Genomic DNA, 27,686 nt, shown 5'->3' with positions numbered 1-27,686 from the left:
TATTAATATACATCATGTTTACGAAATTAGAAGGATTAATTAAACAATTTCGTAGTTTTGAATACTATATATTAAGTTTTCCAAACACGTTGTGTAATGTAAATCCAGCGGTACACGATACTAATTTCTCTACTGGATTGCTTGCGAGAGCCAATTAGGACTCAAGTCACCTGATGTAAAACTCTGCATCGTTATTGGCTCTTGCAAGAAATCCAGTAGGCAAAATAGTAATCGTGCCGTTGGTTAAATGATAATTTGAGAGAAAATTATTCGAGAAATTTTCTAGACGCTATAATCCGTGCCGTATATTATTGGAGCAATATATATTATTCATATTATATAACTATTTAAGTCCCTAAGTACCCACTGATGTGCCTTTACGATGTAGTGTCGAGAATAACATTAAACTTTTTATCACGAAGTTACTGTTCTGTATTTTACACAGCTACGGAACACTCGTGCAACTTCGTAGCTTGCGATTGTTTCGGCGAGATGTGTAAAAAAGTATAATTTGCATGTAAATGGATGCACCTCTTCGGTGTGCACAGTATCATAACATTCGACAAAAATTAATGATTATTCAGAAGTTGTCGGATCGTAACAGTCGTCGAAGACTATGAATGCATTGACTACGACGCGCATCTTGATACGCGACTATTTCTGTACATCGCTATAATTTTCTATGTAATTGTTGACGTAGGCATGAAACACGCTGGGTATAAAACAGGCAAGTTGAACACGGTGCATGTATCATTTTGACTAGTGTATTTAATGATATCATACAGAATAAGTTTATATTACGAGTATTATTTAATCGATAGCTTGCATAATTTTACGCGATGGTCTTCGTAGGTCTGCAGCGACAATACCTGAAGCTATAACGAATCCGTATAATGTATCTTCAACACTCTTTGCGTTAGCATCGTTTGATTAAAATCGCGGTTCGAGTAACGTTTTAATTTTCTCTTCTTTCTCGATTTTAACTCTAGAGAGATCATTTTCCGGAGTTTGCGGACCAACGAGACTGTTCGGGCGCAACTATTATTGTACAGAACTATTATTCTAATTGTCAAATCTCTGTATGAGCATTCTGTGCAACGACGTCGAGAAATCTCGCGGCGAATGTCTAGGGATTGTTTTTTTAACAAGGAACACACAAATTTTGACTTTACCGTGTCCCTTTTCTGGATTACTGGGATATTTGACGCACGGAATGCTCATATATATAATTTCACGTCATCTAAATCTAAAATAAATATTTCAGGCGAATGCCTGCACGAGTAACGGGCCTCTTCCTTTCACAGGACGTGCTCTACACTCATCTTAACATCTAATAATCTCCGTGTATGGCAAATAAAAGGGAAGTTGGAGCGTTCAGCGTGTTAGCTTCCGCTTGTAAGACAGCCAGTGTAAGTACAGGGGTGTGCCCCGCGTTTCCTTTCATATTACGGTTTGTCGAGTCGATTTGCAGGAAGGAGGAACCGCAAGTGGAAGGAAGCGCGAGAAACGCGCGAGGATCGAGACGTCACCCCGAAATAGCCCGCGAGCATGCAATCGGCGGGCGTGAGGGAGCAAAACGAGCAAATCGTTCAGCATTAAAGCACTAGAGTTTTATAGTGCATTAATTAGTCTGCGATGAGGAACGAGATACAAAGGTTTACAACGTTGTAAATGCAAAAGGGTAGAGGTAGGGGAGGCGTTGGGGGAGGCCCTACCGGCCGCTCGGTAACACCGCTATTTAATTTCCTTCTCTCTCTCTTTTTTTTCTCCTTTTTACGCGAGCGACGTATCGTCGTATTTTACAAGGTATACACACGGCGTGTCCACGTATGACACCCTCAACCGAACCGTTTATGGCTTTACTGCGCTGCCACCGCGGCTTCTTACGTGTATATCTCCATCCCGCGTGCTTTACAGCCGTTTGTTTATTAGGCTTTCGTTTAATTGCGCCGCGTGTAACGGCATCGCGCGGCTATTTCGCGGCCGGGCTCTAAAGTGCGAACTACAATGGAGACATGGACGCATAATTGCCTTCTCTTCCGAGCGGGCTGCCAAAGACGCGCTTCGAGATTCAGCCGCCCGTGCAGGCTTCTCGAGCTCTGCTAGATTAAAACATTTCCGTCGTCCGCCGAGACTTTTATCGGACGTATATCGTGTTTTCCTTCGCGTCGACGGTCATTACGTGGGCGCGGAGTTATGCCTCGACTCCCAGAGGTGGAATGTTACGAGTGTCGAATTTTATTGCGTGACGCGATCGCTTGAAAGCGCTGAATTTCTTGCGTTACGTTGGCATGGTAATTACCGGCGCGGTGAGACCGGCAACGTTAATTGATATTTCACCGCCAGCGATTCGCGATCGACTATTCAAGATAAATCAGTGAAAGTATTGGAAACTTCCCCCCTGAAATTTCCAAGTACTTCTTTTTCTCCTCCGCCGGTCTTAGCTAGTCGTACGCAATTACAGAGCTATAAGCGAAATCGCAGATTCACGAAGCAATTAACAGCCGTGTGCCGATCGCCAGGGAGAAACGGCGGTCGAGATTAGCAACGCGGAACGGGAGGAATGAAAATAATTTAATTATAAGTTATAACTTACTCGAGGATTATATGTACCTCACTACGTTATGCTTGACACTACGGTTTTTCGATTCTAATATTACATATGGCGCTATCTTCGCATCTTACTTGACAGAACAGCCGCGTTCTCCGTCCCTTTCCCTTTCGACGGAGGAATAAGAAGCTTGAAAAACCATCTGCTTCTGATCTCTTCTGTCAAACTCCTTACTTTCTAAATTAGACATCTAAGACATTCGCTACTCTCACTGTATCCGCAAGGGTTGCTCATCAGGTGCAAAGAAATTACTTTCAAGTACACGCGTCGACTCAATTCTCCACTACCTGGAATCCGTCGCTCGACTTTCATCAAATGCGTTTTATATCGTACAATTTTTCTTTGCACCCGTTAATACTACACACGTATCTACGGCCGACGGTGTACGCTCACACTGTATAACGTTCGCCCGAGCGAGAAGGCTTCACCGCTGATAAATCTCGATACAGTCCATACCTGACGTAGATAACGCAAGAGCAACGTGTGCTTGGCTCCAACAGCCTTTGGATGCTCGACGCGAGAGGCATCCTTAAACTTCCTTGCTCACGATGATGCCGCACGGTTGGACTACGCCGATGTTGGGCAATCTCGGCCTTCTGGACGTGGATTTGCTCTCGTCCTTCTTGAGCAGCTCCTCTATCGAGTAGGGATTCTTCTTCTTTTGCGGCTGCGGCGGCTGATTCTCCACCGCCGCTCCCTCATTCGTCGTCATCGTCGTACCTGGACTCGTGTTCTTCGCCTCGTGGATCCTGTGCGACGCCGGGGGATCTCGCTTCGACGTCTCGATGATGGATATCGGGCTCTCGCGCGGATTGTCCGAGTTCGCGGCGTGCGAATTGGGCGTGCCGTGCCTGACGAACGCGCTCCGATCGCTGCCGATTTTCTGGCTGAGCTCCAGGATAATCGGCGTGCTCCGAAAGGACTTGTAGTGGTCCTGCGACTCGACCAGGTTCTCGTCCAGGTCGCTCTTGTCCAGCGAATCGTCGCTGCCGGCCGTCGAGCTCGAGCTCGACTTCAGCTCCAACTGGTTCTGTGCGCCGTTTTGCTCCGACAAACGTTCGGCATCTAAAGGTCTGCGGAAACGAAGTGGTAAGTGTATTTGACCGCGGGGGGGATACGTCTATAGAAAAAATTATTTGTTGAATCAATTCTCGCCGTGGTATATAAACTTACGCGAAGGATTGCATTCCGTGCTGCAAGTGCAAGGTCGTCGCTTGATAGAGGGACGAGTAGAAGCTCTGATTCCACGTCGGTGTGCCGGCGTTGCCGGTGCTCGTGGAAATGTGCAACGGTCCTAGGGCGCCCGGATAGAACAGCTGATAATCCGTTCTCATGAGTGCGTCTACGAGAAAACAGTTGCAACTGTTATTGCGATAATTACCACGTTGCTTCGCAGCCACTTAAAAAAATCTCTCTTAAAAAATACGGAATTACATTTAGCAACTATGCGGGCATATGTTCTTACGTATTCATATATACGCTGCGTATCGTCCATTATGTTTATCGCCAAAAGCAAGCCGACTAATAGAGGATTCATAATTTTTCTCGGTTGTCGAAAGCATCAGGTATTTTCGTTTCAATTCCTATCCGTTTAATTACTCAGTTTGTGCTTACGCTTCTCGAATACATTGTTAAGCAATTGTTCTCATTAACAGATATTGACTCCTATTTATTACGATACTCGTATCGCCTCGAAGCAATATTTTAATTAGGCGCAAAAGGGAGCTCCTTTCGGACGTTAGAAAGAGAACTGTCACTCGTACGCGAAACGATTTGAGAGAAAGATGAAGACGAAAAGAGACCGGACGCCCGTTTCGTAATTAGCTGCTCAAAGCCGGTAAATTGAGCACCGCTTCCAGCATCCAGCGGCACAAATTGCGAGGCAAATTTTCCGTTTCGACAGCACGGGGTTGCGTGTCTGTTGCCCTGGCTGGTCTGCGTGGCTTTCGCTGACGAGTCAATCACGGCAACGGGGTATCTCGGGGAGATCTGCTCCCTTTGCTCCCTCCCACCCTCCCTTTCGCTTGTCACGATCATTCTCGCTATTCTTCTCCTTCGCCGTCGCCGTTTTCGGACATTTATCGTCTTTCTTCTCGAAATAACCGCAAAGGGGGAAAAAAAAGAGACAGATCCGTCGCCGCGCGGAGCGGCAATTCCACGCTAGGGACAGGTGTTTAAGGCGTTATTAGTCTGTAATGGTGCACTCGCAGCAACGCAGCTTCGGTCTACGTATAATGACTCACGAAGCACCGAAAATATGCGCTCGAACTATCTGCCTTTTTCTCTTCGGTTTAGTAACCGACAAATCCGCACGTTAACATCGCTGCCCAATAACGAAGACTCGATCTCGGTCTTTCCGGTATCGTTGCTGGCCCCTTTACCTCTGGCTCCGGTGTTCGATGGAATTTGAGACGTATATCCGCCGGACGCGCCGCTCTCGAGGGCAGGGATATCGGTATGAAGCCCACCACCTCTGAGAATACGATTGACCGACGATACGGAGGGTAAGCTTTGGGGGTCGCAAGCTCCCTGCCGCGCGAGCTGCTCGCGGATCTCCCAGGCGAACATGGTCGGCTGTTCCTGCTTCATCCGTAAAATCTTTTTCACCACCGTCGGCGTAGCCACTTGCTGCAACAATGGGAATATAAGCATGTTTGCTGTGAGAATATAAATTAAATTTATTTAAATGGATGTACAGAAATGTCCCATGTATTAGATGCATTACACCGGGAAACAAGTGTTGAATAAAGCGTCTTTCACGATGCAACCGTATGCAGCAGTCGCGAGCTGTCGAGCAGGTATTTGTTAATTTGGAAAAATATGTCGATATTATTGACGTACGTTCACTTAATTTAAAAGCACAAATATCCGAACTAAAGGTACAACTGCAATTTAACAACCTTTTCTCTCAGCGCACATTCCGTCTGTCGTACTTTACTTCCTAACGACGGATTCTCTAATGACTCTTCGGAATCATCGTTTCTTTAACGAAACTGTCCAGAGAAGTCATTTGCCACAATTGTAAAATCTTTACTTTTTGTAAACTTGAAAGAGAAAACTTTCATCAATTTTTAACATATGTGCCCACCTTCCGTAAGGATGTTTATCGGTGCCGGGATGCCGTTGTTAATCATTCCATTTTCTTTTTCAGGTCGGAATCGCGCGCGTTATCTCATCGACAAATTAACACGAACGCGGTCACACCGCCTCGTCGTGGCGAGTCGCGCACGCATATGTCGTTCACAGGTGAAGAGCACGACGGGGTCGTCAATCAGATAGCGAGGAGAGGCCGTCCGGTGCCGGTGGGCGAAGGTACTACCCGCTTTATTTCAGTTTAGCCCCCGTTCGGCAGAGAAACGGGTTGCCCGGTCGGTTGGTACCCGTCCACCGGTGCCGTTGCCTCCGCCACGAGGCCCACCGTCGGGTCTCGCCTCTCCAAAAGGGGCCCCAGTGGTGCTCAATCTGGCCGCGCGGCTAATTTGACTTGCTAATGAGCGGTAATGGCACGCGGATAATTTTATGCTAACGCGATGGAAATGTTATTCCGGCCGTACAGATTTCGAGATCGCCGATCTCTTTTGGGGGCGACGGCGGGCGCGGCGGCGCGAGCGAGAAGCACCGAGGGATCTCGCTCTCGGGGAGAGACGATCATCTTCGCGGCTCCCCCGTGCGGGGGTTCGTACATATGTACGTGTACATACACGTATCGCCGAGCGGAACGGCATCGCCGAACCCGTCGATTACCGCCGCCGATCTCATTTCGCGAGAAGATCGATGCCACGGCGTTCCGCGCGACGGTAATCTGTGCTTGGTCACGTGGGGCCCGATACCATCTCTTTCTGTCTCTGTCTCTCTCTCTGTCTCTCTTTCTCTCGACAAATTGTTTGCAGGATACGATCGGCACAAAGACAAACGGTCGGACGTCGATTGATAATCTCGGTACGGTTGTGAGAAATTATAAGCTTCGGATTGCAGGGTCGCCGTGTCATCTCTCGCGTGATCATGCTCAGCCTAATCGATTTCTCCCCAAGGAAAATGCGTCACTCGCGAGTCATTGAAAATAAACTTCTGCCGCGAGCGAGCCAAAGGCTAATTAACGGCAGAAAGTGTCCTGCTTTTATGCCGAGCTTGGGCAGTAACGGTCAGAGCCGGGATGACGAAAATTGTGAAGATCCGGAGTTAATGCGAAGTGCGCAAGAGATGTCATTATCCGGGGTCCTCGCAGGTGAAAGCACCACTGGCGGGGAGCGTTTAGGGGCTAGTGCCTCGGGGGTAGCGAAGAGTCGGTGAGGGCCGCCTAATAGTTTGAGGGGGTTAGGACAAGCATCGCGTGCTCCCGGGAGCATCTCAGATTCTAATCTGACACTTCCGTCGTCGTCGTTGCCACAATTACCCCTGCCCCCGACAATATATACGGTGCGTCCTAATGCGGACCCTCGCGTCACCGTTCGGCCACGTCGTAAGCGCGGACACGCACGTGAGCATGCGTCGTACACACGTGCATGCACGTGTGTACGTGCGCGCGTGTGTCCGTGTGTCCACCGTCGGAGGAAATTGGCTGGACAGAATGGACATCTGGCACTAAACGTTAGATAACCCGGGGCCTGTGTATGTACGAACAGGTTCACCAACTCGGTAATTATCGCGCGTAAGTCGCGCGCCCCGCTACATGCGCCCCGAGTGCCTGGAGTGCTCGTGAATGATAAGGGCGACCGTCGACACCTTCCGCCACCATTTTTTCCCCTTCGTGCCAACCCGGACGCGCCGGTGTCGTCAAAAATGAGAGACGATTGATTTGTCGACCGGCGAAGTAAAATAAAAGCGAACAAGTGCGGTAGATGAGAGCAGCGAGTTATCTAACGATAAGAGGATCGATTAACCCGACATATGTGTGCTGAGTTTCTATGACGAATTTTTTCCCCCGTTCTTTGCGTTCTGTAAAGTTAGAAAACCGAAAGTCTTCGAGAGAAAGGGTCGGAAGTTGCTTTCTGAACGGAAAAAGGAATACTTGAAGCCAATTTCGCTAAAATTTTTTACTTTACTGAATAAATGTGATAGATCTTTGACATTAGCCAATATGCATTTAAGTGTGCGTGTATTTGTCTGTTAACAGTTTCGAGATAGAGCAAATAGTAATGGAATTAAGTATCTTGCAAGTGGATTGAACCTGTAGCTTCGAATTCTCTACAATTATTTCGAAAGGTAAAAGCAATACTTCAAGTATTGCTCGACACTCGAACCCAGATGAAATGAGTTTAAATCTTCTATGATTTATATTTTATATGAAATAATTTTAACTTAGTTACATTAAAGACTGTTAACTTTTAACTAAATTTAGTTACATTTTATTGGTTAATTGTTAACCAGAGGTCGACTCTCTGTCTCTTTTTAGATAATAATATAAAGAAAGATAGAGAGTCGACTAACATCTGGTTAATAATTAACTAGGAACTGAAAAACCGGGCCTTAAAGTTAGTCATACCATAAGCAAAGGCGTCGCGAGACGCCGTGCGTCTGCCTACATTGGTGCAGTCTCTGTGTTTCAAAATTCACTGCCAGCTCTAAAATCTACTGTGTACGTGTACTATAGATTTTCAGCGCTGGTAATGAATTTTGGAACACAGCTATGATATGGGGTTTTGATCCTCGAACTCACGTGAAATTGTTTGCATATGAAATGGACCATACTCCGTGTAGTGTGAGTGATTTTCCAAACGCTAGTCGCTAAATTCAATGCAATTTACGTGATCGCAAATCTCTGAGATTTTATGTAAAAATAACACATTTAACTTTTAACTTTTTAATATCTTTTTACTGTTAACTTAATTTTTAATTTAATTAATTGTATTATGGACTAACTTGTATCTTAACTAAGTTAAGTTTTCAAGGCTGTTAACTTTAACTTAACTTAGTTACAAAAGTAAGATAACTTACCCAACCCTGCATTTCGGTTAATGCCTCTTAAGTGAAAATGATCTTTGCGTCACTGAATATCGACAGAACTAATTGAGATAATTGATTAGTGTTACTTAAAAATCTTGGATATACTAAGATAGCATAGCTAATTGCGATTTTTAGTTACGCTGGGTAAAGTTCGTAAAAGATTCGAGTCACGAAGAATCCAAATAATTCGATTACTAATTGTGGGCCCCAAGATGGGTTGCTAACTGTCCCTTTTTTCCCCAGAGTAGGTGTCGAACGGACATAAGCAAATCTTGCGAACGCCTTGCAAATTAGGAACTCTCGTTTATAAGCGCGACTTCGCGTCGTGGGATCACCCCATAAACGAGGCACGATTCGTTGTCGCGGTGTTCCAAGCGCTGTTAAATCATGCATCGCGGAAATAAATACATGTCCATGCGCCGGGGCGGTCAGATACGCGCGTATTTCCGCCGAGACCACGAGCGAGATCTTAATTGCCAGATAAACGGGGAAAATCGTCTGATCGCTGAGCGTGAACCGTACACGCCGAGAAAATAAATGTCCCGCTGGTCGAAGCCGTGACAATAATCATTTCCAGATGTGTGGGCGGTATATTCCCTCAACGGTTTCGAGAAACCCGCGAGATCGTTATCGAGTCCGGCAGAGGTAAAGAGGGTTGAAGCGTCGCACGACGAGGGCACTCTGTCGCGGTGTTATCCAGCTGTTACATGAGAGAGAGAAAGAGAGAGAGAGAGAGGGGGGGGGACTTTGGATCGCGGCGATTTTTTCCTGGACGTTCCACTTTATTATCCACGACCTGTGCATTTTTCATGAGACAATTTTCTCTGTCGTGCCGCCGGCTTATTATCCGACGCGTATCACGTTGACGCGCACGCGTGCGTACGACAGGAGAGAGAAAGAGAGAGAGAGAGAGAGAAAGGATAACGGAGAAAGTACGTGGACATGCCTCGAAAATGTTACGTACCGGAGCCGAGAACACGTGTAGATTCGCCGATAGCCGGTCGATTAATTTCGCGAGATCGCACGCTAAATTGCGTCGCACGATGCAACGACGCGCGAGACGGAGAGACCGGATTAATCTTTCGCTCCCGAGAGCGCGAATTTAATTAAACACGACTATATCGGCTCTCGAATGCGCGTGGTCCGCCCGAGGGTGCTCGGGTACCAAGCGGTCCCGAGCGCCGCGCAGTTTACACCAAATTCGCGCGCGGCAAGATCGTTCGATGACCGAGGGGCAGTATCGTGGAACGTGCGCGCCGCGGTGGGCGCGGAAAGTCGTAATAACAGACTTAAAAAAATGGAGAGCAACGTTATCTCGAGCCGGCGCACCGTTCATCTTTCGTTACTCAGCAAGAAAATCGGAACGTCCTCCATCTCGACGGAAAGCGACGTGAGGGGGAGGGGTACGGGGATGCGGTTAAATGCCGGTTCTCGAGGGCCACGACGAGTTAATACTGCCAGGCAATCAAAGGATTTACCTAGTAGCCATTATTTAATTATCGGCGTAATTTTAAATCGCTGTAAAAGCCACTTACAGACAGGGATAGTGACGGGCCGCCGAGTCGACCTGTTATCTAACGATCTCCTCGTGAGAGCAGATCCTTTGTGCGCACGACGGTGGGCGGGCGGAGATACGCTGCGCGTGCAACGCGAGCGACTTGATCCCTCGTGTACTCGCTTCTCAAAAAGGACAGAGAGAGAGAGAGAGAGAGAGAGAGAGAGAGAGAGAGGGGCGGGGGGCTTGTACGTCCTCCTAATTTCCCTCGTCCAAATTGCCAAAAGGTTGCCGTTTACTTGTCGCAAAGAGGAGAAGAAGAAAGCGGAGACTTCGGTCGGCCGATCGCGTAGATCGCGGTTAAAAAAGACCTCGGGACTAAGCCGTATTAAGGGCGCAACCATTATTTCGGCGACGGGACTATTTTGACATACGTGCAATAAAACGAGCGCCGGTAATGGCGGATGATGACTATCGTTTACATGCGCGCGTAATCGGCCCCCCTTCCCCGTGTTCCTGCCGGAATTTAAATGTCCTCTTCAGGATTCTAAGGGCCACCTTCCCCCCCTCTCTCTCTCTCTCCTTGTCTGTTTTGTTCTCTTTCATCGGCGTTACCAAACTCCAACTCGCAACTTGAGGAAGGTCGACGCACGCCGCGTCGACGCGGCGTTATTAAAATAAATTCATTAAGCACAGAGTAACAGTCCGCGGTCGGCGCATCGTAAGAAATTCCCAGTGCACGTACGCACCGTGCAATTATATTGTCATTAGCGGCGTGTGTACGCGATACCGCGAGCTGCTGCCTGCAGCCCGTCGCTGCAGCTTCGCGATGCGCGCCCGTCCGAGCGGGGGGTGAAATGGCGTTCCTGAGCGACGTGAATACGTCAATGCGGTAAAAAAAGCTGCGACGTTAAACCTCACGACCAGCGCGATTACGATCGAACGACGGAAATGTCAACGGATCCTACGATTTCGCGTGATCGATTTCGATTGCGAGGCGACGGAGAAGGAGGCAGCGGCTTCTCCTCTTCAACATCGATCTGCAACAGATCGATTGATTTACGAAGTTCGAGTAGCAAGGGAGAACCGTGTAAAACCATGAAATCGTGACAACGCTGATACGAGCACCGCAAGGTGTTTGGATAATTGCATGCACGGCGCAAAACGCAGCCCTTACTTAAAATCACATCAGCAATGCCTCGACTCTGTATAGGGGTAGGACTGGCTCTCATCAGAGCCATCGTCCGCACACTGATGCGTGGTCGCTCGTTTTCACGTGTTTTTGCAAAGCCACACCGTCATTAATATTATCCCGAGTCGCAACTCTTACCGCGCAATCTTAAGCCTAATATCTGATTCTCAAACTACCTTCGTTCTGACATTGACATTCGACGAAACTTTCTTCAGGGAAAAAATCTGCAAGCAGTGCGGAAGTTCTGAATACATTTTTGAGTACTCCGTTCGTAAATACACGAAGAAAATTTACCCTGAAAATCATAATCGTGGGACAACGTGGCACTTTGAAGAACTTTATGAGAGTTCTTTGAAATTTTATCAAACATTTTATTAGAAAAATGTATGGCAAAGTTTCAGAAAACTTTCACAAAATTCTTCAAAATGCCAGTGTATTAACTTTAGTGAGTCACCAAAGCATTTTTGAAACTTGATTCCGATATATTTTTACATGAAATATGAAACGTTCCCATTTTTATACATTCGAGCATAAAAATAACCATGGGACGAGATAATCGATGCAGAAAGTTATATAATCGTAATCGTGGTAAACTGTAACTTAACTCGGTTACATTAATAGTTACTTTATATATAAAGTAACTTTCCCAACCCTGATCGCAATTAAGAATGCGTGCAAGTGTACGTATAGATAGATATCCTTTAGAAATCGGGAGCTCTGACCGGAGGTCGATCTTACCTTCGTCTTGCTTCCGCCAATGCTGCCAGGTCGGATGCTTCCCGTCTCGTAGAATCTCGTGAGTATCTTGGAGACGCAGCCGTGGGACACGAGTAGCTGTCGAGAAATATCGCACGGCCTGACGCCGACCATGGCGAGCTGCACGATTCTCTGGCGCACGCAGTCCGGCAGCGGCCTGCCGTTCACAAAGACGCCGCCTAATTGATTCACCCCGGCTTGTCCTGGAAGAGTAGCCAAGTCAGTCAGTCGCGTTATTGTGTTAATAGGGCGAGATAACGATGACGCGATAAGTCGGCCCAAGTCACCGGGACTGGACGATTCGAGATTTCGCGATTCGATGGGACGGCAAAAGGTGTTTATCGATTCAGAAGAGGACAGTCGGAAATCTGCTAATAATGCGCTCGCGGTCGTCCGGGAAGGTCGGCAGGTGCATTCGCTGACGTGCGGTCCTGGCTGGCCCTCTAATGACATTGTTACGACGAATATCACGGAAAGAGCCTTCCCTCCCCTGCCTTTCCGCCCGGCAAAGACGTGTCATTATTTTCAGTAATATTAGGAAGATCGTGCAGCGCGTTCACAGCGAAATCCCGACGTCTATGTTTTCCGAAGGTCGTTTGCAATTAACGTAGAAGTAACTGGTTCGTTGGTTTTATTCAACGAAGATATTATTAAATGTTCGTTAAAGGCCGCTATTGTTTCGAACACTCGTGGAAGACGTTTTCCACGAGGCACTGAATTTATTTCGTGCGAACGGAGACCGTAAATTGCTTCCTGCTTGCGCGCGATTGTCATTTCGTTTCTCTCGAAACCCAAACAGAGACTTTATTAGTAATTAGAGACTTTATTATGAAACAACTTTCGGCTCAATAAAACTTGACGATTTTAAAATCGTCGTATGTTAAATCGAGTCCGATAAAAATTAGCATAATTCGAAGATTCAGGATGAAGTTTAGATCTATCGACGAGGCGTAAAAGTTAATTGGGATGAAACGTTAAGACGAGGACGAGTGGTCGTTTTAGAAGCCATTTTGTATTTTTTCTCTTTCTCTCTCTTAATAACCGCATTCATAAAACGCGTAATTTTCATATTCAGCAGCGCGTGAATATAAGACGCACAATGTGTTGCGGACTTAAATCACGTCGAACGACAAGTTATCTACGCATTGCATGCGCGACACGTCGTATAACGTCGTATACCGCGATGTAGCACTTGTCGAAAATTTTATAAAATCGATTCTATTCCCCCGCAGTGGTGTCGTAAAACCGTAATGACCGGCTCGTCGCGCGCGAATAAAAACGCCAATTGATCATCGATTTTATGTTCCGCCGTCGAAAATGAGCGCTTAAACGATCCGCGGTCGGACGCGCGCGTTAAGGCGTCGAATAAAATCCGACAATGAGTTATACACGACAGTTTCCGTTTGTCTTTCTCGTTACACGCTGCACGCCGGTCGGAAGAAGTTCGGACGGACCGTGTGTCGGTGCCGCGTCATAAATCTTGGATCGGTTCATTCGACGCGCGAAGAATCCTTAATTTTCGGACCGTAGCTTTCGACGACGATCGGTTAACGGCATCATTATTACACGCCGTTCGGAATTCCATGGGAATCTCTGTCGCTTAATATTCAGCCATTTCCAAGTTGAGTTCTGGTCCCGCGAGTCTGTATCGACAACTTTCGGCAGCGTGAAATTCGGATCCGAGGAAATAAAAACCCCCCCCCGCGAGATTAATTATCTGCCGTTACGCGCTGACAAATAACGAAAGACGTGTGATACATTTTCGTAATTACAACTCTGTCACAATAACTTTCGCAACGATACGAGTTAGAAATCTTTACAATCGTAACGATATTGTTGCAATACAGCCGCGGCTAAGTAGGGAGGTTTGAGGATGCGAGCAATCTGGCCCGGTTGCGGTTCCGCACGGACGCACCGGTGGAGATAATCACCGGCCAGGCACGTAAGTTTAACGAATAATAACTTGCCGCGTAATGGGAATAATCGGTTTTATTCCGCGGCGATTATTATCGACGTAAGTGGGGCCGGGGGAGAAAGAGCGAGAGAAAGAGTAGGCTCACACAGAAGCGGCGTTACTAACGACTGCCTCTCCCTCGTGAAAGAAAATACAAAGGGGCGAAAAAAGGCCGAGAGCATAAATGCCATGCGGACGGCTTATATAAATCGAGCCACGCGCCTTCACGTAGACGCGTCCGGATGGCCGCGCGTACCCGGGGACGATCGCTAATTATTATCCGCGCCGACTAATTATGTCATTACCACGATCACTGACGCCGACGGACCTCCGAACCAGCTTGAGAAATAACGATCTCCCGGAGCGGCCGCGTATTCGGGCCAAAGAAAAGGTTTTCGTCAACCTTTTCCGCCGGCATTACTCCCGGATTCCACGAATCCGAGCTTTATTTGGCGTTTTACGGGCTAATTGACGGACGATCGCGATCACTCCCGTGACTCCTGCACTTCCCCGAAGGCGCCTCCACGCTCTGGGAAGCAAACGATTATACTCGCGATGCCGAGTTTTTTATGCGCCCCCGAGATTTTATATCTCGGGATGATTCCTAATAATTTTTATTCCTAACAGTTTACATATACACGTATGTACATACGCGCGCGCGCGCCCGCCCGCATGTGTGCGTGTATGTGTGCGAGTTTTAAATTGGGAGATAAAATCGCCTTCCAATTAATGCGCCCATTAGCCATATTTACTCATGTAAGCGCGATCTGCGAAAGAGTCATTACATGTCCCGGTCGAAATTACGAAACGGTCCTACAATTTCATGACGCTTTCGCGGGAGCGGACGTGACGCTCTCTCGCAGCACGAAGTGGGAATTGCTGATAATGACCACCGGTCGAAGGCGTGACGGATTGTCCTTATTGGATAATTTAAGGGTCTTTCGATTGGTGACAGGGACACACAGCCGGTAAGACTCATTTTCGGAGAAATTACTTTTCGGCGAAATTACATCCGGGGAAATGCGCGTCTCGCGTGCTCGCACGTACCTTATTCATTAGCGTCTTACCGAACCCGCGCGTACCCTGGGAAGAAAAAGACAGCAACCCATTTTGGGACCCACAATTAGTAATCGAATTATTTGGATTGTTCGTAACTCTGGGAAAAATTTGGACCGTTTTTTTTTGTAGTCAAGCAACTTAGCATTTCGGTTAGTGCCTCTTAAGTGAAAATTATCTTACTGAATATTGACAGAACTAATTAAGAGAATTGATTAGTATTACTTTAAAAGCTAATTGCGACGTTTAGTTACGCGGGGTAAAATTCGTAAAAGATTAGAGTTACGAACGATCCAAATAATTCGATTACTAATTGTGGGCCCAAAAATGGGTTGCTGTCTTTTTTCCCCAGAAAACTCGATACGGGCAGAGCGAATGCATTTTTTCATCACTAAAATAATTAAATAAATTAACACCGGGATCTAAGGATTCTACAAGTTTTACTCTCTAAAAGTCAATCAGTGCATTATCACTGCACTGAGAAAAAGTTATTAAAATGACCAAATACAGTTAGTCGGCAGTATTTCTTTAGTTCAAATATATGTTTTTTTTTTAAGTTAAACATACAGTAACTTATCGAAACATATTTTTTTGAATTGACGAATATTTTTGTGAATTGAAAAATATTTGCTTGGCAGTCCGTGATCGCCGCATATGGTTGAATCAAGAAATATTTCTTGATTCAACACTTTTTTTCTCGGTGTAAAAATAGTTATAAGTATAGCACCGAATTATTCAGTGCTATACTTATAACTCTCTCTAAAAGTCAATCAGTGGATTATCACTGAAAATAGCGAATATTCACTGATTAGCACTGAATAATTCGACGCCATACTAACTGTGAATCATTGAATATTCACTATTTTCAGTGGTAATCCACTGATTGACTTTTAGAGAGTAAAACTTGTAGAATCATTAGATCCCGGTGTTGATTTACGTTCAGCCGGAAAATGTAATAACACTTTCGCAGATCGCGCTTGCACGAATAAACATCTAATGGGTGCATTAATCGGAAGATGATTTTTATCTCTCAATTAAAAAATCATACATACATGTATACGCTAAATTAACGCTTGTTCAACCATTTTTGTGTAATTGATTAATTATTTACTCCTTGATGCCAGCCTTCATTCGTTCTGCCGGGCATACTAATCTGCGACGCGATTGCACCATGCAAAATTATACACGCCACGTATTTCGGACAACGGAAGCCGGACGGCGACGCGACGGACACAGCGGGCCAAATTATTATTACGGCAAAAACTGGCCGAAACGGCGTCTTTATCTAACTGCAAATCTGCCGGTGGATCCGCGAAATAATGGAACTGCGCGTTAACGGCGCGGCTCAAGCCGCGCCGCGCATCATAAATAGCACGGAACCGCTCGTTTACGTGGGACAAAAAGCGCATGCACGGAAATCGGAATACCGGAAACGCGCGATCTGCAAAGGGGCCAGGGCGAGGAGACGAACGGGATGGAATTGGTAAAAAGCCGCTCGGAAATACGTTATAGACTGCCACGCGGACGCGATCGCGGTCGCGCGAAATAACTGTTATCTCTGATAACGGCACGGGATGTTAATAAAGATGCGTTTGTAATAATTAAAGGCGCGATAAACCGCGCGCTTCTCGTAAACGCGGGTCGGATGTGCAGGCGATCTAGTTTATTAAATAGATGCTTTACGCTACATTAAATGCACCGCTTTTCTCGCGTGATGAGTAACTTAAGTGCACCTTCCGTCCGCGAAATAATACCATTGGTCTTTTTAGAACCATCGCCTTGTTCTCCTTTTAATTATCGTCAGGAAAGTTATAGTTCATTTAGGTCGGCCGACGCCTCATATCTTTTACAGTTTCAGATTCTGAATTCCGACGATTTAACGGATGTGATCTTGATTGAATCGATACTGTGGGGATTTCGGCAATTTAGCCTAAGAGGATTTTATTAAATAAAAAAAGCTGGAACTTGCATACATAATTCTCCATAAATTTGTCGTGGCAAAAGGATTCGCTATTTTTTTTTCTCGGTAATGCGTTTGGACCTTGACCACCTTTTAATCCATTATCGATTGAATGCATAGGTAGCTCATTACACCGCAATAATTATGACGGAACATGTACTATGTAAAAGTTCCTGTTAACTAATCGTGCACGCTATAAATTTCATCACAATTAAATCGTTTTACATAATTGAGTTCTAAAAATAATTAATTTTTCAATCCCATTGTTGTATTATTCTTGCTTTACCCGAGTGTCAAAATTAAAAATCACATTTACGTCGTGAAATATGAAAAAATTACTTTGATGATATTTTAGAAATATACATTACTTGGATACATTCTTCTGAGATAGATAAAAATAGATATAAAAATTACACAAATCTATTTTTATGTGTTACATCTGTGTGGCCTCTCTTTTTTTCTCTTCTCCCTTATTTCTATTATATGGAAAAAAACTGTGCGGAATTTTTAGAGCGATTGATTGATCGATGTGCAAGGTGTACATAATAGAAATGACAATTTTATGTAGGATATCAATATTTCGAATCTCCTCTCATATTCCGGCTTATATTTTCTTAAAAGAGTGCAAATTGTCAAATTACGAGCACAAGGTTCTCTCGCGAGTGCATAAAGGGATATCTCTCGAGATATAATACAGGCTTAACTTAGAATTAGCCGGCTAATGCGATCGCCAACAACGATCGCTATCGCACTGGCCATTTAGGCCCTAACCAAACTCTACACCTGCCTACCTGTAATCACGATCCGCGCCCATGCTAACAGATTTTTTTCTCTCGTACGAGAGAGCGAGCGCGTCTCGTACCGGGAATCGGCGATTCGCCGATTCGGAATCGGTGCCGAATCGGCACGCATCGGTCAACTCGTTCGCGCTATCGGCTCCGTCATCATCTGTCTCAAAAGAAACACATGCGCGAGACAGCCTTAAGTGGAAGTGTATCAAGATGGTTAACAGCGGCTGTTATTAAGCGTTTATCGCTCCAATGATTATCCGCGACTTGTGGATGTTGCTGATAATTAAGAAGTTACATATGTAACATGAGCTCGCTGATAATTAAGAGGTAACATTGAATCTGGGAAGCGCGCGTTATGAACCGCGATAACATCATTTAATATAGCCCTCTGCAATCTTGTAAATAATTTTTCGATATAATAGCGCACTTGGAAATTACCCGCATAATGATTTATGGTGGCAAGGTCGTTAGCCACATCGAAAGTCTTTCGTAATTTCGCTGCATTCGTCGGCGCGGGGTGATCTAGGAAATCTGCTACAGAAAGCTGTCGGCGTGGCATCACGCAAGTCGTTCGGCCGACAAGATTATGCATGGCCGAAATTAATTCTACTCCCATTTCACACACGGAAGATGTGACAGCCGAAACGGAGAATACTTTCTTCAATTTCGAAGGCCTCTCGCCGGAAGAGCGAGAGATCGATCGCTCGATCGGGATCCAGGCAGGATTCTTTACACGGGCATCAGGCCGGCGTAAAGCGAGGAGGGAAACAGAGAGGAGAGACGGTAGATTATAATTATACTCGTTTAATAATAGGCCTATAGATGTCGGCGTTCGATCCACGGTATAAAATTCTTCGTTAATTACTGTCAAACTGCCTTTCAAAGCGTAATTTAGCCTTGAGCCAGCCAGGGAGAGGAGGGAGGCCTCTCTGCGGTGGAAGAGGAGGAAGGCAGAAATTTTTATTTTCACGACCGATTTCGACCTGTGATCTCGCCGACGCGACGGTAGCTGACCCCGTCCCGGGGAAACCATAACGACGTGTTACATTCTCTCTCACATAAATCAGGAAGCGATGCCGACCGAAATGCGCGGTGAGATTGGCTATTTAGCAAGCCGGCTGCTGTTTGCGACGAGCCGACGCGATGTTCTTTTCGGCTAGGAATTAGCATACGCTACGCTAGTGAAACGATCTCACGATCTGCTGGTCAATTCTGTATCTTGCACCATAGTGAAAATGCTAAAAGTGAGTAGCCTTGTCTCTTTCTAACTGTCCCCCTTAAAAAGAGACAGTGCCGCTCACTTTTATAGCATTTTCACTATGTTGAGAGATACAGAGTTGAACCTCTGATCCTTTAACCAGCGCTTTCTCAAAATTTACGACAAAACCGCGCTACAATTAGTGTTGTCTGCGTATTATTAGTATTAAGGTGGCTCCTGCACAAAGGAGTGGAAAGTATGGATGCTTCGGTGGAGCCTCTTTTATTTTTATTAATTCGTGTGACTTGTTTCATAAAAAATATTACTTAATGCATCAGCGATTACATGCATTGATATACTAGGTTGTATACCAGGGTCGAAATTTTGCTACTATTTTGACATTTTTAGGGATAATTTATATCTACTTAGCTGATCTATACACCTACACCAGCAATAACCTACTTTGATGACATTATATGTTTTTACTCCTCCCTAGATCTTTAATTCTAAAAATTTAATTTAGCTTCTACTTAAAAGGACATACTTTAATGCTAAATTGGCAAAAGTAGAAATTTCCGATACTATCAGTTTTAAAATACAAGTAAATTTTGTACTTGCAGTTCGAGCTCTTTTACTGCCTTAGGTCTTACTATATAATAGACTTATACGTTCAACATAGGGCCAAAATTTCGACTCGGGTATGCACGTTTAAAAATATGTGACGTTGTCAAATCTCAAAGAGCTGTCAAAAAACGTTCTATTTTTTTCAGAGTTGGGTATGTTATCTTTCTTTTTAACTAAGTTAAGTTAAAGTTAACAGCCTCGAATCAATCCATAATACAATTAATTGAATTAAAAGTTAAGTTAATGATAAAAAGAAATTAAAAAGTTAAAAGTTAAGTTTGTTTTATTTTCACATAAAATCTCAGAGACTTACGATCACGTAAATCGCATTGAATTTCGCGATTAGCGTTAGAACAATCACTTCACTTTCTTTTGTTTCATCGGCGACCGGGTGTAAAATTTCGCGTACTGATAGATAAAACTTGCAACTACAGAATGTACTTAAATTTTAATTTTTTCTACTTTTGGTCGGTTTATGCAGGAGCCACCTTACATAATGAGAAAGTTGGTTATTTACTCAACACGTTGCTCGATCGTTCCAATCCTGATTAGACGCGTGTACCGAAATAAGATTAATTTTGATGACAGACTCTTGACTCGATTTTTCTTCAGCGAAAATATCGCGACGTCAATGATCTGCGAGTAACAAGCAATCGCGCGAAAAGAACTTTTCGCAAAGTTTTAAGGAAATGAACAGCCAACGAATTATATTCTTCAGTTAACCCAGAAGTGAAGTTTTCATTCTCGGCTTAAAGTTAAATTATAATGATATACGATATAGAAAGTAGGAAAGTTGCGATAAATTTCGGACTTTTCGCCAGGAAAAAAGATTGGCCTGAAATTGGTCAGGCGAGTAGCCGTAGAAACTAAAATCGCACGAGCTCCGGGACGTCCGGCGCGTGTCCCAGTCGCGGTAAAGAAACGAAAGCCGAAGAGGAGCGAGTATCTACTCACCAGTGTGCGGCATGGCGACGGGCGGTCACGTGCCGTATCTGAAACAGAGCAAGTGCGCGGTCTTTAAGACTTAACGGCAAACTGCAAAGTCGTACGGCGTGTCGTACGACGTGAAACGTAGTGCGCATCGCCGTATTAGATCCTTCGGAGTGGCGTATCGCGGGCAGCATTGCGCGCCGCGCCGTGTGTGCGTGTTTCCTTGCCCGCGCGACGTATTATAGAGTATAGCGGGAGTATAGCCTTCGCCGTTAATGAATTTAAATGTATTCAAAGGGCGCGCTTGACGCTTGACATGGCAACCCTTAAATATGCAACCGTACCGATAAGGCAAAGCGCGGCAAAATATTGCCGCCGGTAGCCGCAAACCGTGACTCTCATTCCCCGCGAGCAGATCGCGGCGAGATCGCGGCGACGGCGACGGCGACGGCGATGGCGGCGGCGGGGCCGCTCGCCGAGCGCCGACAACTTCATTTTCATATTTCAGTTTTTACACTAATTGCATAAATTACGCGGCGTCGCGCACCAGGTTCCCGGATCGTCGGGGATCCGGGCGCGGATCATCCCTTCCCGTTGTTACTCGGCCGAGGCCCCTCGACGTCTCCGCGCGTAGGACCAGTTCGGCCTCCAACGGCTGTCGCGGCGTAAGAAATCGCGATTTGAGAACTCGCGGCGGACAGAAGAAGGAGCGAGCGGAAAACTACGTGGAATGCGTGCGTAGCGTGGCGGGTGGCGTGTACTTTGTGATGCAAATTAATGCACGATTACCGAAACACCCCTCGCCCGCCCTCGCGCGCCCACCGGCGACTCCTTACCCTCGTAGTTACCCTTGCTACCCTTCGCGCAGGTGTGTGTGTTTGCGTGTGTCCAACGGCAGGGACGTGTTTCGAGGTATATACGTGTAATAAGTACGATCCGCCTCCACCCCCGTGACTCGATGCTTACCCCGGCATTAGGCCTGGTTACACGCTCGTCCCCTCCCCCCCGATTGCAGTTCTAATCTGATGTAACTATTACATACGTTACGCGGTATCCATATAGTCGAAATGGCTATGCGCCGCGCGGCGAGTCTTGATGAGAACTCATTTCTTCTTGCCCGACCGTCATCCTAGCCGCGTGTCCTAGTAGCGATATCCTCCACTTTTCAGCCAGCCCCGCTATTAAATTATATCTTGGATCAACGGAGAACGCCGTTCTCTCCTCGTGACCGAAAGACGTGCCACGGTCTCCCCTTAGTTCCCCGCAATTTTTCTCCGTAAACGTCCCAGCGAGAAACGGCTCGTCAATCGATGTCGAGACGACGTTGAATCGACACCGCCGGAATCGATGTCGAATCGACGTCGTTTCGACGAATCGTTTCTCACCGGGGTACGAAACGAGTTCGCGAAGACCCGGCGTATCCGGCGAGACCCCGGCCTCGGCGAAAAAAGCGGATTGCACGTGTGTCGCGGCTCCCTCGAAGGACCACTAAATTCCATCGCGCAGCGATTTCAAGGTGTCAGGTTGTACTCGTTAAAGGTATACGGTCTACGATCGCGAGTGTCGTCGGCTCGATACTCGAGGACGATGACGACGACAACGAGCGGCGAAGAATGCGTGTGCTTTTTGTCACGAGGCGGGATTACTTTCGGCCCGACGCGCTCGCAAACTCGTTGGTTCGCGTCCCGCGGGGATGGAGCTTCCCGTAATGAGGATTGAGCGATTATTATAAATCAAACGAAGCGGAGGCCACGGGTGAGCCGGAGCGTCGCGTTTCTCGCGTGCCACGTGTTTTGCCGATGTTACTCTCGCAAACACGTGTTCCGCCCCCTTTTACCCCTTTTCCCTCCTCTTTCTACGTTTGCTCTCCTCGCCACCGTAAACGCATGCAAATGTCGCGAATGCGCGTCCCGACGTTTTTATTCTCGCACCCAACCATCGAGTAAAATTCAATTTATGGAAGTAACGCGGTGTACGCTTCGTCGGCCGTTTCTTATCGGCCCGTCATTACTATCGCCATTCGAGGGATCTAGTCCTATTTTTTTTAATGTGATGTTTTAAAGAGAGTTCCCTTATTATTGTCGATAGACGGTTTTAACTTTCCGATTCGTGTTTCACATGCAGAAATACACGATCCTACATACAGCCGGAGAGTGTCCTTACCGTTTTTGATGATATTTTACAGGATCGTGTATGATAATCATCATTAACGGAACAATTGTAACTTTTGTCTAATAACTAAAAAAAAAACCTAAAAACTAGAGACCGGAGAGATTATACGAGGATTAAAGAGGCAAATGAAGGCGTGTTGCTCAAAGCTCCATACGAAAAGTATAACAACTCGGGAATCAGTCATTCCCGATCGACTCGTAGATTCAGAGATTTCCGGCGAGAACGTAGCCCCGAGTCGAATTGAGAACCGCGGCAGCCGCGGTAAATCGCCGGTAAGGTCACGCTTTTACGTGTAAGCCCTAAGCGAAATCTAGTTTTTGTTTATTCATTAGGCTACCCCGCGCTTTAAGTGGTACGTGAAGGAAGGCCTCGCCGCAGCGGCGACGTCGAGGGGGGAAAGAAACGGGAGAACCGCGGGAGGGGTGGACCGACCGGCCGGCCGCCGTATCACCGATACGCCACCAGCCATAAAAATCTGAATATATTAGGCCTACATGCGCACGACATCTCGCTCGGATCGTGAACACGTTACCCGCGATAATCTACGCTCGTTTCCAGCACACTTTGCACGTTTATGCGTATACCAGAGGCGACTACCGTGCGAACGGGTTACCCTCTCGTCGCCATCGCGTCCCGGCGCTTCTTAATTCCCCGCCGTTGCCCTCGAATCGAAATTGTCCTGGATCAATCAAGGAACACTCTGCCGATCGCGATTTACCGCCGTGCCATTCTCGGACCCGGCGGAAGAATGGAAACATTCAGCGAGTAAGATCGCGGAGTGATCTTCGTGAGAAAAGTTCGGCCACCTATATTTCTTCAACAATCTCATTTTAGAAATTATATATGTATAATCAGGAAGGTTGATTTTTTATTCGAGCGTACGTGCGCTTTATCTACAATATTCAAGGTTAACATTGACGTACTTGAGCGACGTTCGTTTCATCTTTCGTAAATCACGTCGAACGGGGATTATCTTGTTCGTCGATGGGCGCCGAACTCTCAGGTTTCAGATTTTTCGAGCTTCCGCCCGCCGAGCGGCCGAACGGATAAAGCTTTCGAGAGCCGCGGTGAAGAAAAATCGGCGAGAGGCGCGGGTGGAGGCAGAGGGGAGAGGGAGCGAGAGAGAGAGAGACCAAGGGGGCAGGCGGGTAATTAGAATAATTCGGGCCGCTGTGGTTCACGCCATCCGGACGAATTTGCATTTTAAATGAAGCGATGGCGTGCCAAGGGCCCCACCGTGCAAGAGAGAGGAGGAGAGCGAGAGGGAGCGAGAGAGCGAACGAGAGCGGTACAACTTTGTGCTTTATAAGGAACTTTAATATTTATCGCTTATATCCCGACCGAATAAGTATATGTATATATCCGCCCTTTCCTTCCTCGCGGCCGCCGCCGCCGCAGTCACGGGGGGTTCGCTCATGCTCATGCTCAGGCACACACAGCCCCCGCGAACTTCCTTCTCGGTTCTCTCCTCCGTCTCGCGGCCCCCGCGCGGCCCCCACCGCCCTGTTGGATCATTATCGCGTAATTAGCGCCGCTGATTTTCGTGTCGCGTCATCGCGCACGCACGCACACGCTACGATGATTTCAGCTTTAATCTGTTCCGCGCGACACTCCGCGAGGATTCCGTCGTCGATTCCGTCGGCGCGATAAGATACCCCTTTCTTTCTCCTTTCGTATTTTCAAGCCCCCCGAGTACGAGATAATCTGTCGTCGAATGTGTCGGTGCTGCAGCATTTTCTAAACCCACCTGAGTAATATTCATTTCGAAGTATACAAGCGCGAGAGAACTCGTTAGCGGACGATCGGGAAATGTCTCACCGTTTGATTCGCTACTTTATTAGCTTCTTTCCCAGAAATGATTCGTCGAAACAATGTCGAATCGACAACGACACTGTCAAATTCGACGTCGATTCGACATTAATTTGACGGTGCACCGAGAAAAATTTCCATCGGCTAAACCGATTAAATAGTGTGTCCGATGGTTAATTTTTCCGATTACGTTTTCCGATTATATTTCGATGAAATGCAGTTACCGATGAAATTTGGTTGAAAAACCGATCATATTTTTCATCGGCTATAAAATTTAATTGAATATATCCGTTTTTTATTATGTAATTGAATTATCCGATTATATTTAATCGGACATTTTTCTCAGTGTGTCGATGTCGATTCGACACAGTTTCGACATAGATTGTTTTGTCTAATTGTAAGCTAAGAGATCAAAGCTCAGACACATACAACAGAAACAAGTCGGATCGCGAAAATCACGTAGAAGACGATGCAAAACGAAATTCTTTTCTTATGATATAATGTCTGGAATTTCCCATGCGAGAGATCGCGGAAAACACGTCGCTGACACACGTGCGCCGCGCGAGCGCGGAAACGCCCTCGGGAATTTAAATATATTTAGGTCAGATTTTTTATTATCATCAGCGCCTCGATGAAGAAAAGACAATTTTCGCTTGCAGGAACGCAAGCTTTCCGTTGATACGCATAGGCCGCAATAAGAATGAAGCGCCGGCGTGTAACGAGATGCGTACGACCGTGGAAGAAAGAAGAAACAGTTTAAAAAGATAGAAATAATTGAGTGTCCGCAAGAATCGTTAATCCACCAGCCAGCCGTGGACTCTACGTAGACAACGTTGATCGCGGATGCCAACGTACATTACGGCGAAGGGTGAGTTTTTCTCGAGATGCAAATACACACGGCGTATCGACGTTTATGAAAGTCGACGTCGAGATACCGCCGGGCGTAACGCGATAGGCACCGAGCGAATAATGAGACGCGAGGCGGATCGGTCTAATTAGGGGGCAAAGAAACCCGCCGGATAATTTATTTATCCAACCGGGATGTACACGGCCGCAATTACACGCGGAAACGTCCGTCACGGCGCAAGAGGAAAAGGGGAGCGCAGCCCCCGTACGTACCTGTTGATTTTTTACGATATCGGTCCGTGATACTCCTCAGCTTCCGAGTGGCATTCGATCTCCTCGAGGACCTCCCCCGCAACTGGGCCCCGCGTCGAAGGTGCCCCACGCTTCTCGCTCCACCCCGAGCCTCGCCTCGGTTCAGTTCACCGGCATTGCACGTCCGTCGTCGCGTTGCCGCGCCTCGAGTCCTGACGAAACGTCGCCGTCCTGACGTGTCGTCGCGCGCTCGTCTCGCGCCGGAAGTGACTCCGCTTTCACGGCAATGAGACGTAGATGCGACACGAAAGCCGGAAAGACGGATAGAAAGAGAGACAGAGAGGAAGCAGGGAGAGAGGTTGACTGTATAATGGTACACCTACGAGGACACGTCAGATGATGGGAAGGTTTCTCTCAACAACCACCTTTCGCCGTGTGAACCGATGATCCGCTCTTTATCTCGGCGCTTCCTTCCGTGCGACGTCCCCCTATTTTTATTCCGCTCCGGTAGCCGCGCAACGTACAGTCTACCGTCCTCGATGAAATCGCGAGGTGGATGTTCCTCCTTTACTTGGAGAACGCACGCATTCCTTGGGCCCTTTAAAGGTCCGATCAATCATCGAGATCACGGCTTAACCATCCCGGCAGCCGGATTACACTCGTAACCGATCGCACAGAAGCAACATCCCAATGTCGAGTCTTGTCGATCAATCGTCCTTCGGTTGCAACGTCTTCGCGGAGGAATCTTCGTAACAATGTTCTCGCTGATCCACTTCCACTTACAATTAGATGGACTCACTGGTAATCACGCGCTCAGCTTCCGGCGCTTTGGGAAGAGCCGCCGTCGTATAATCGCAGTCCCGCGACTGATTCCTCGGCTGTCTCCTCCTCTTCTCGGCAGGCCGGTGCTCATCACCTCGTATCCGTGGCGCGGAGCACGTGTAGCTACTCCTGGTAGCCGGCGGAGTGCCAGGTCCGCGCGACGCGAGGGCAAACTCGCGGTGGAGACCGCAAACTGCGGTCGGCCGCTCAGCGAACGCGCTCGAGGAGAAGGACGAGGAGCGTCGACGAAGCGGAGGCGAGAGGGAGGACGCGGCACAAGCACAGGTACCAGCGAGCAGAACGTGGCAAGGGCGCGAGAGCGCGGCGCGAGATACACGCGCGCGCGCGAAAGAGATAGAGGGAAAGAGATGGGGAGAAAGACGGAGCGCGCGGAGGAAGCGAGAGAGAAAAGAGAGGCGGTCAGGACAGGATGATGTGGACCACGCGGAGGACACGGCGTGTCTGAAGTGGGCTCGGCCCGCAAACGGGGGTTACGGGCTTTGCTTTCGGTCAGGTCCCCCGTACCCTCTGCCACCGCCCATGTCTACTCCTGGCTCGGTCGTACGCGTCGTGTGTGTACGCCGGAGCGAGGAAAAGAGAGACGGAGAGCAAGAGAGACAGAGAGAGAGAGAGAATGCACGAAAGCGAGAAACGGATCGAGAGGGAGAGAACGAGAATGAGAAGGGGGAGGAGGGGGAGAGAAGGTGACGGTAGCGTGTCGTCGCGTGCTGGATGTTGTATCGGGCAGGCCCGCGTGGCCCGTGGCTCGTGGCCCGTGGCCCGGGTTGTGCCCACGGCGAAACGCGGCCCGTGGCCCCTGCCGCGCCGGGAGACAGAGAGAGAGAGAGAGAGAGAAAGGCCGCAAGATTGGAGGGGTTGACTCGGCCAAGGAGAGCAAGGGAGAGAGAAAGCCCGGGGGTGGGCGGGCAGAACGCGTTCTCCCTCGTACTACCACTTTGCCTTGCCTCCTCGTCGAGGCTCCTCCGAAGGGCTCGTCGAGGCTCCTACTCCTTCTTCCTCTCTTTCTCTCTCGTCCTCTTCGCTTTTCTCTCGCTCCCCCGCGCGCTCGTGTGCGCGCGCACGCGTGCGCGCGCACGCACGCACGCTCGTGCGCGAGGGTAGTCGGGATAGTCGCTCTTTCTCCGGGAGGTTGGTTCCGTGACGTCCCCCTCTGCCGCGTATCGTACATGTAATTAAAGGGTTTCCACGCGGGGCCCGCCGCGGCGGCGTATTTCGTAGGACCCGCACGAGATCCTCCAACTATGGTCGAACGAT

At 47.5% G+C, this 27,686-nt stretch overlaps 1 protein-coding gene across 2 annotated transcripts; it reads right to left on the bottom strand.

Annotated features, from left to right (window-relative positions):
• Positions 1 to 6: 6 nt before the first annotated feature.
• On the bottom strand, positions 7 to 27,016 carry LOC105563396. 2 transcript variants are annotated; one of them, XM_012014970.1, is made up of 6 exons: positions 25,611 to 27,016; positions 20,535 to 20,572; positions 11,980 to 12,200; positions 4,993 to 5,239; positions 3,785 to 3,953; positions 7 to 3,684 (listed from the first exon to the last, which is right to left on the bottom strand). In XM_012014970.1, the coding sequence occupies exons 2-6, from the start codon at positions 20,545 to 20,547 to the stop codon at positions 3,141 to 3,143; spliced, it is 1,194 nt and encodes a 397-aa protein (XP_011870360.1). In that variant the 5' UTR covers positions 20,548 to 20,572; positions 25,611 to 27,016; the 3' UTR covers positions 7 to 3,140. The 2 variants fall into 2 exon arrangements, with proteins under 2 accessions (XP_011870360.1, XP_011870361.1); XM_012014971.1 differs by lacking the exons at positions 4,993 to 5,239; positions 25,611 to 27,016 and having other exon boundaries at positions 20,535 to 20,877.
• Positions 27,017 to 27,686: the final 670 nt, after the last annotated feature.

Source organism: Vollenhovia emeryi, unplaced genomic scaffold (assembly GCF_000949405.1).
Source record: "Vollenhovia emeryi isolate VEMERY1.0 unplaced genomic scaffold, V.emery_V1.0 DF939176.1, whole genome shotgun sequence".
Taxonomy (NCBI): Eukaryota; Metazoa; Arthropoda; class Insecta; order Hymenoptera; family Formicidae; genus Vollenhovia; species Vollenhovia emeryi.
This window is presented reverse-complemented; position numbering and strand designations above follow the sequence as displayed.

Bases quoted from the DNA above. Each gene is read 5' to 3' on its own strand.
- LOC105563396 (XM_012014970.1), bottom strand. The intron at 3,954-4,992 runs GTAAAGGGGCCA...GTTTTCTCGTAG, and splicing joins ATCGAACACCGGAGCCAGAG to ACGCACTCATGAGAACGGAT. The intron at 3,685-3,784 runs GTAAGTTTATAT...TCGTTTCCGCAG, and splicing joins CACGGAATGCAATCCTTCGC to ACCTTTAGATGCCGAACGTT.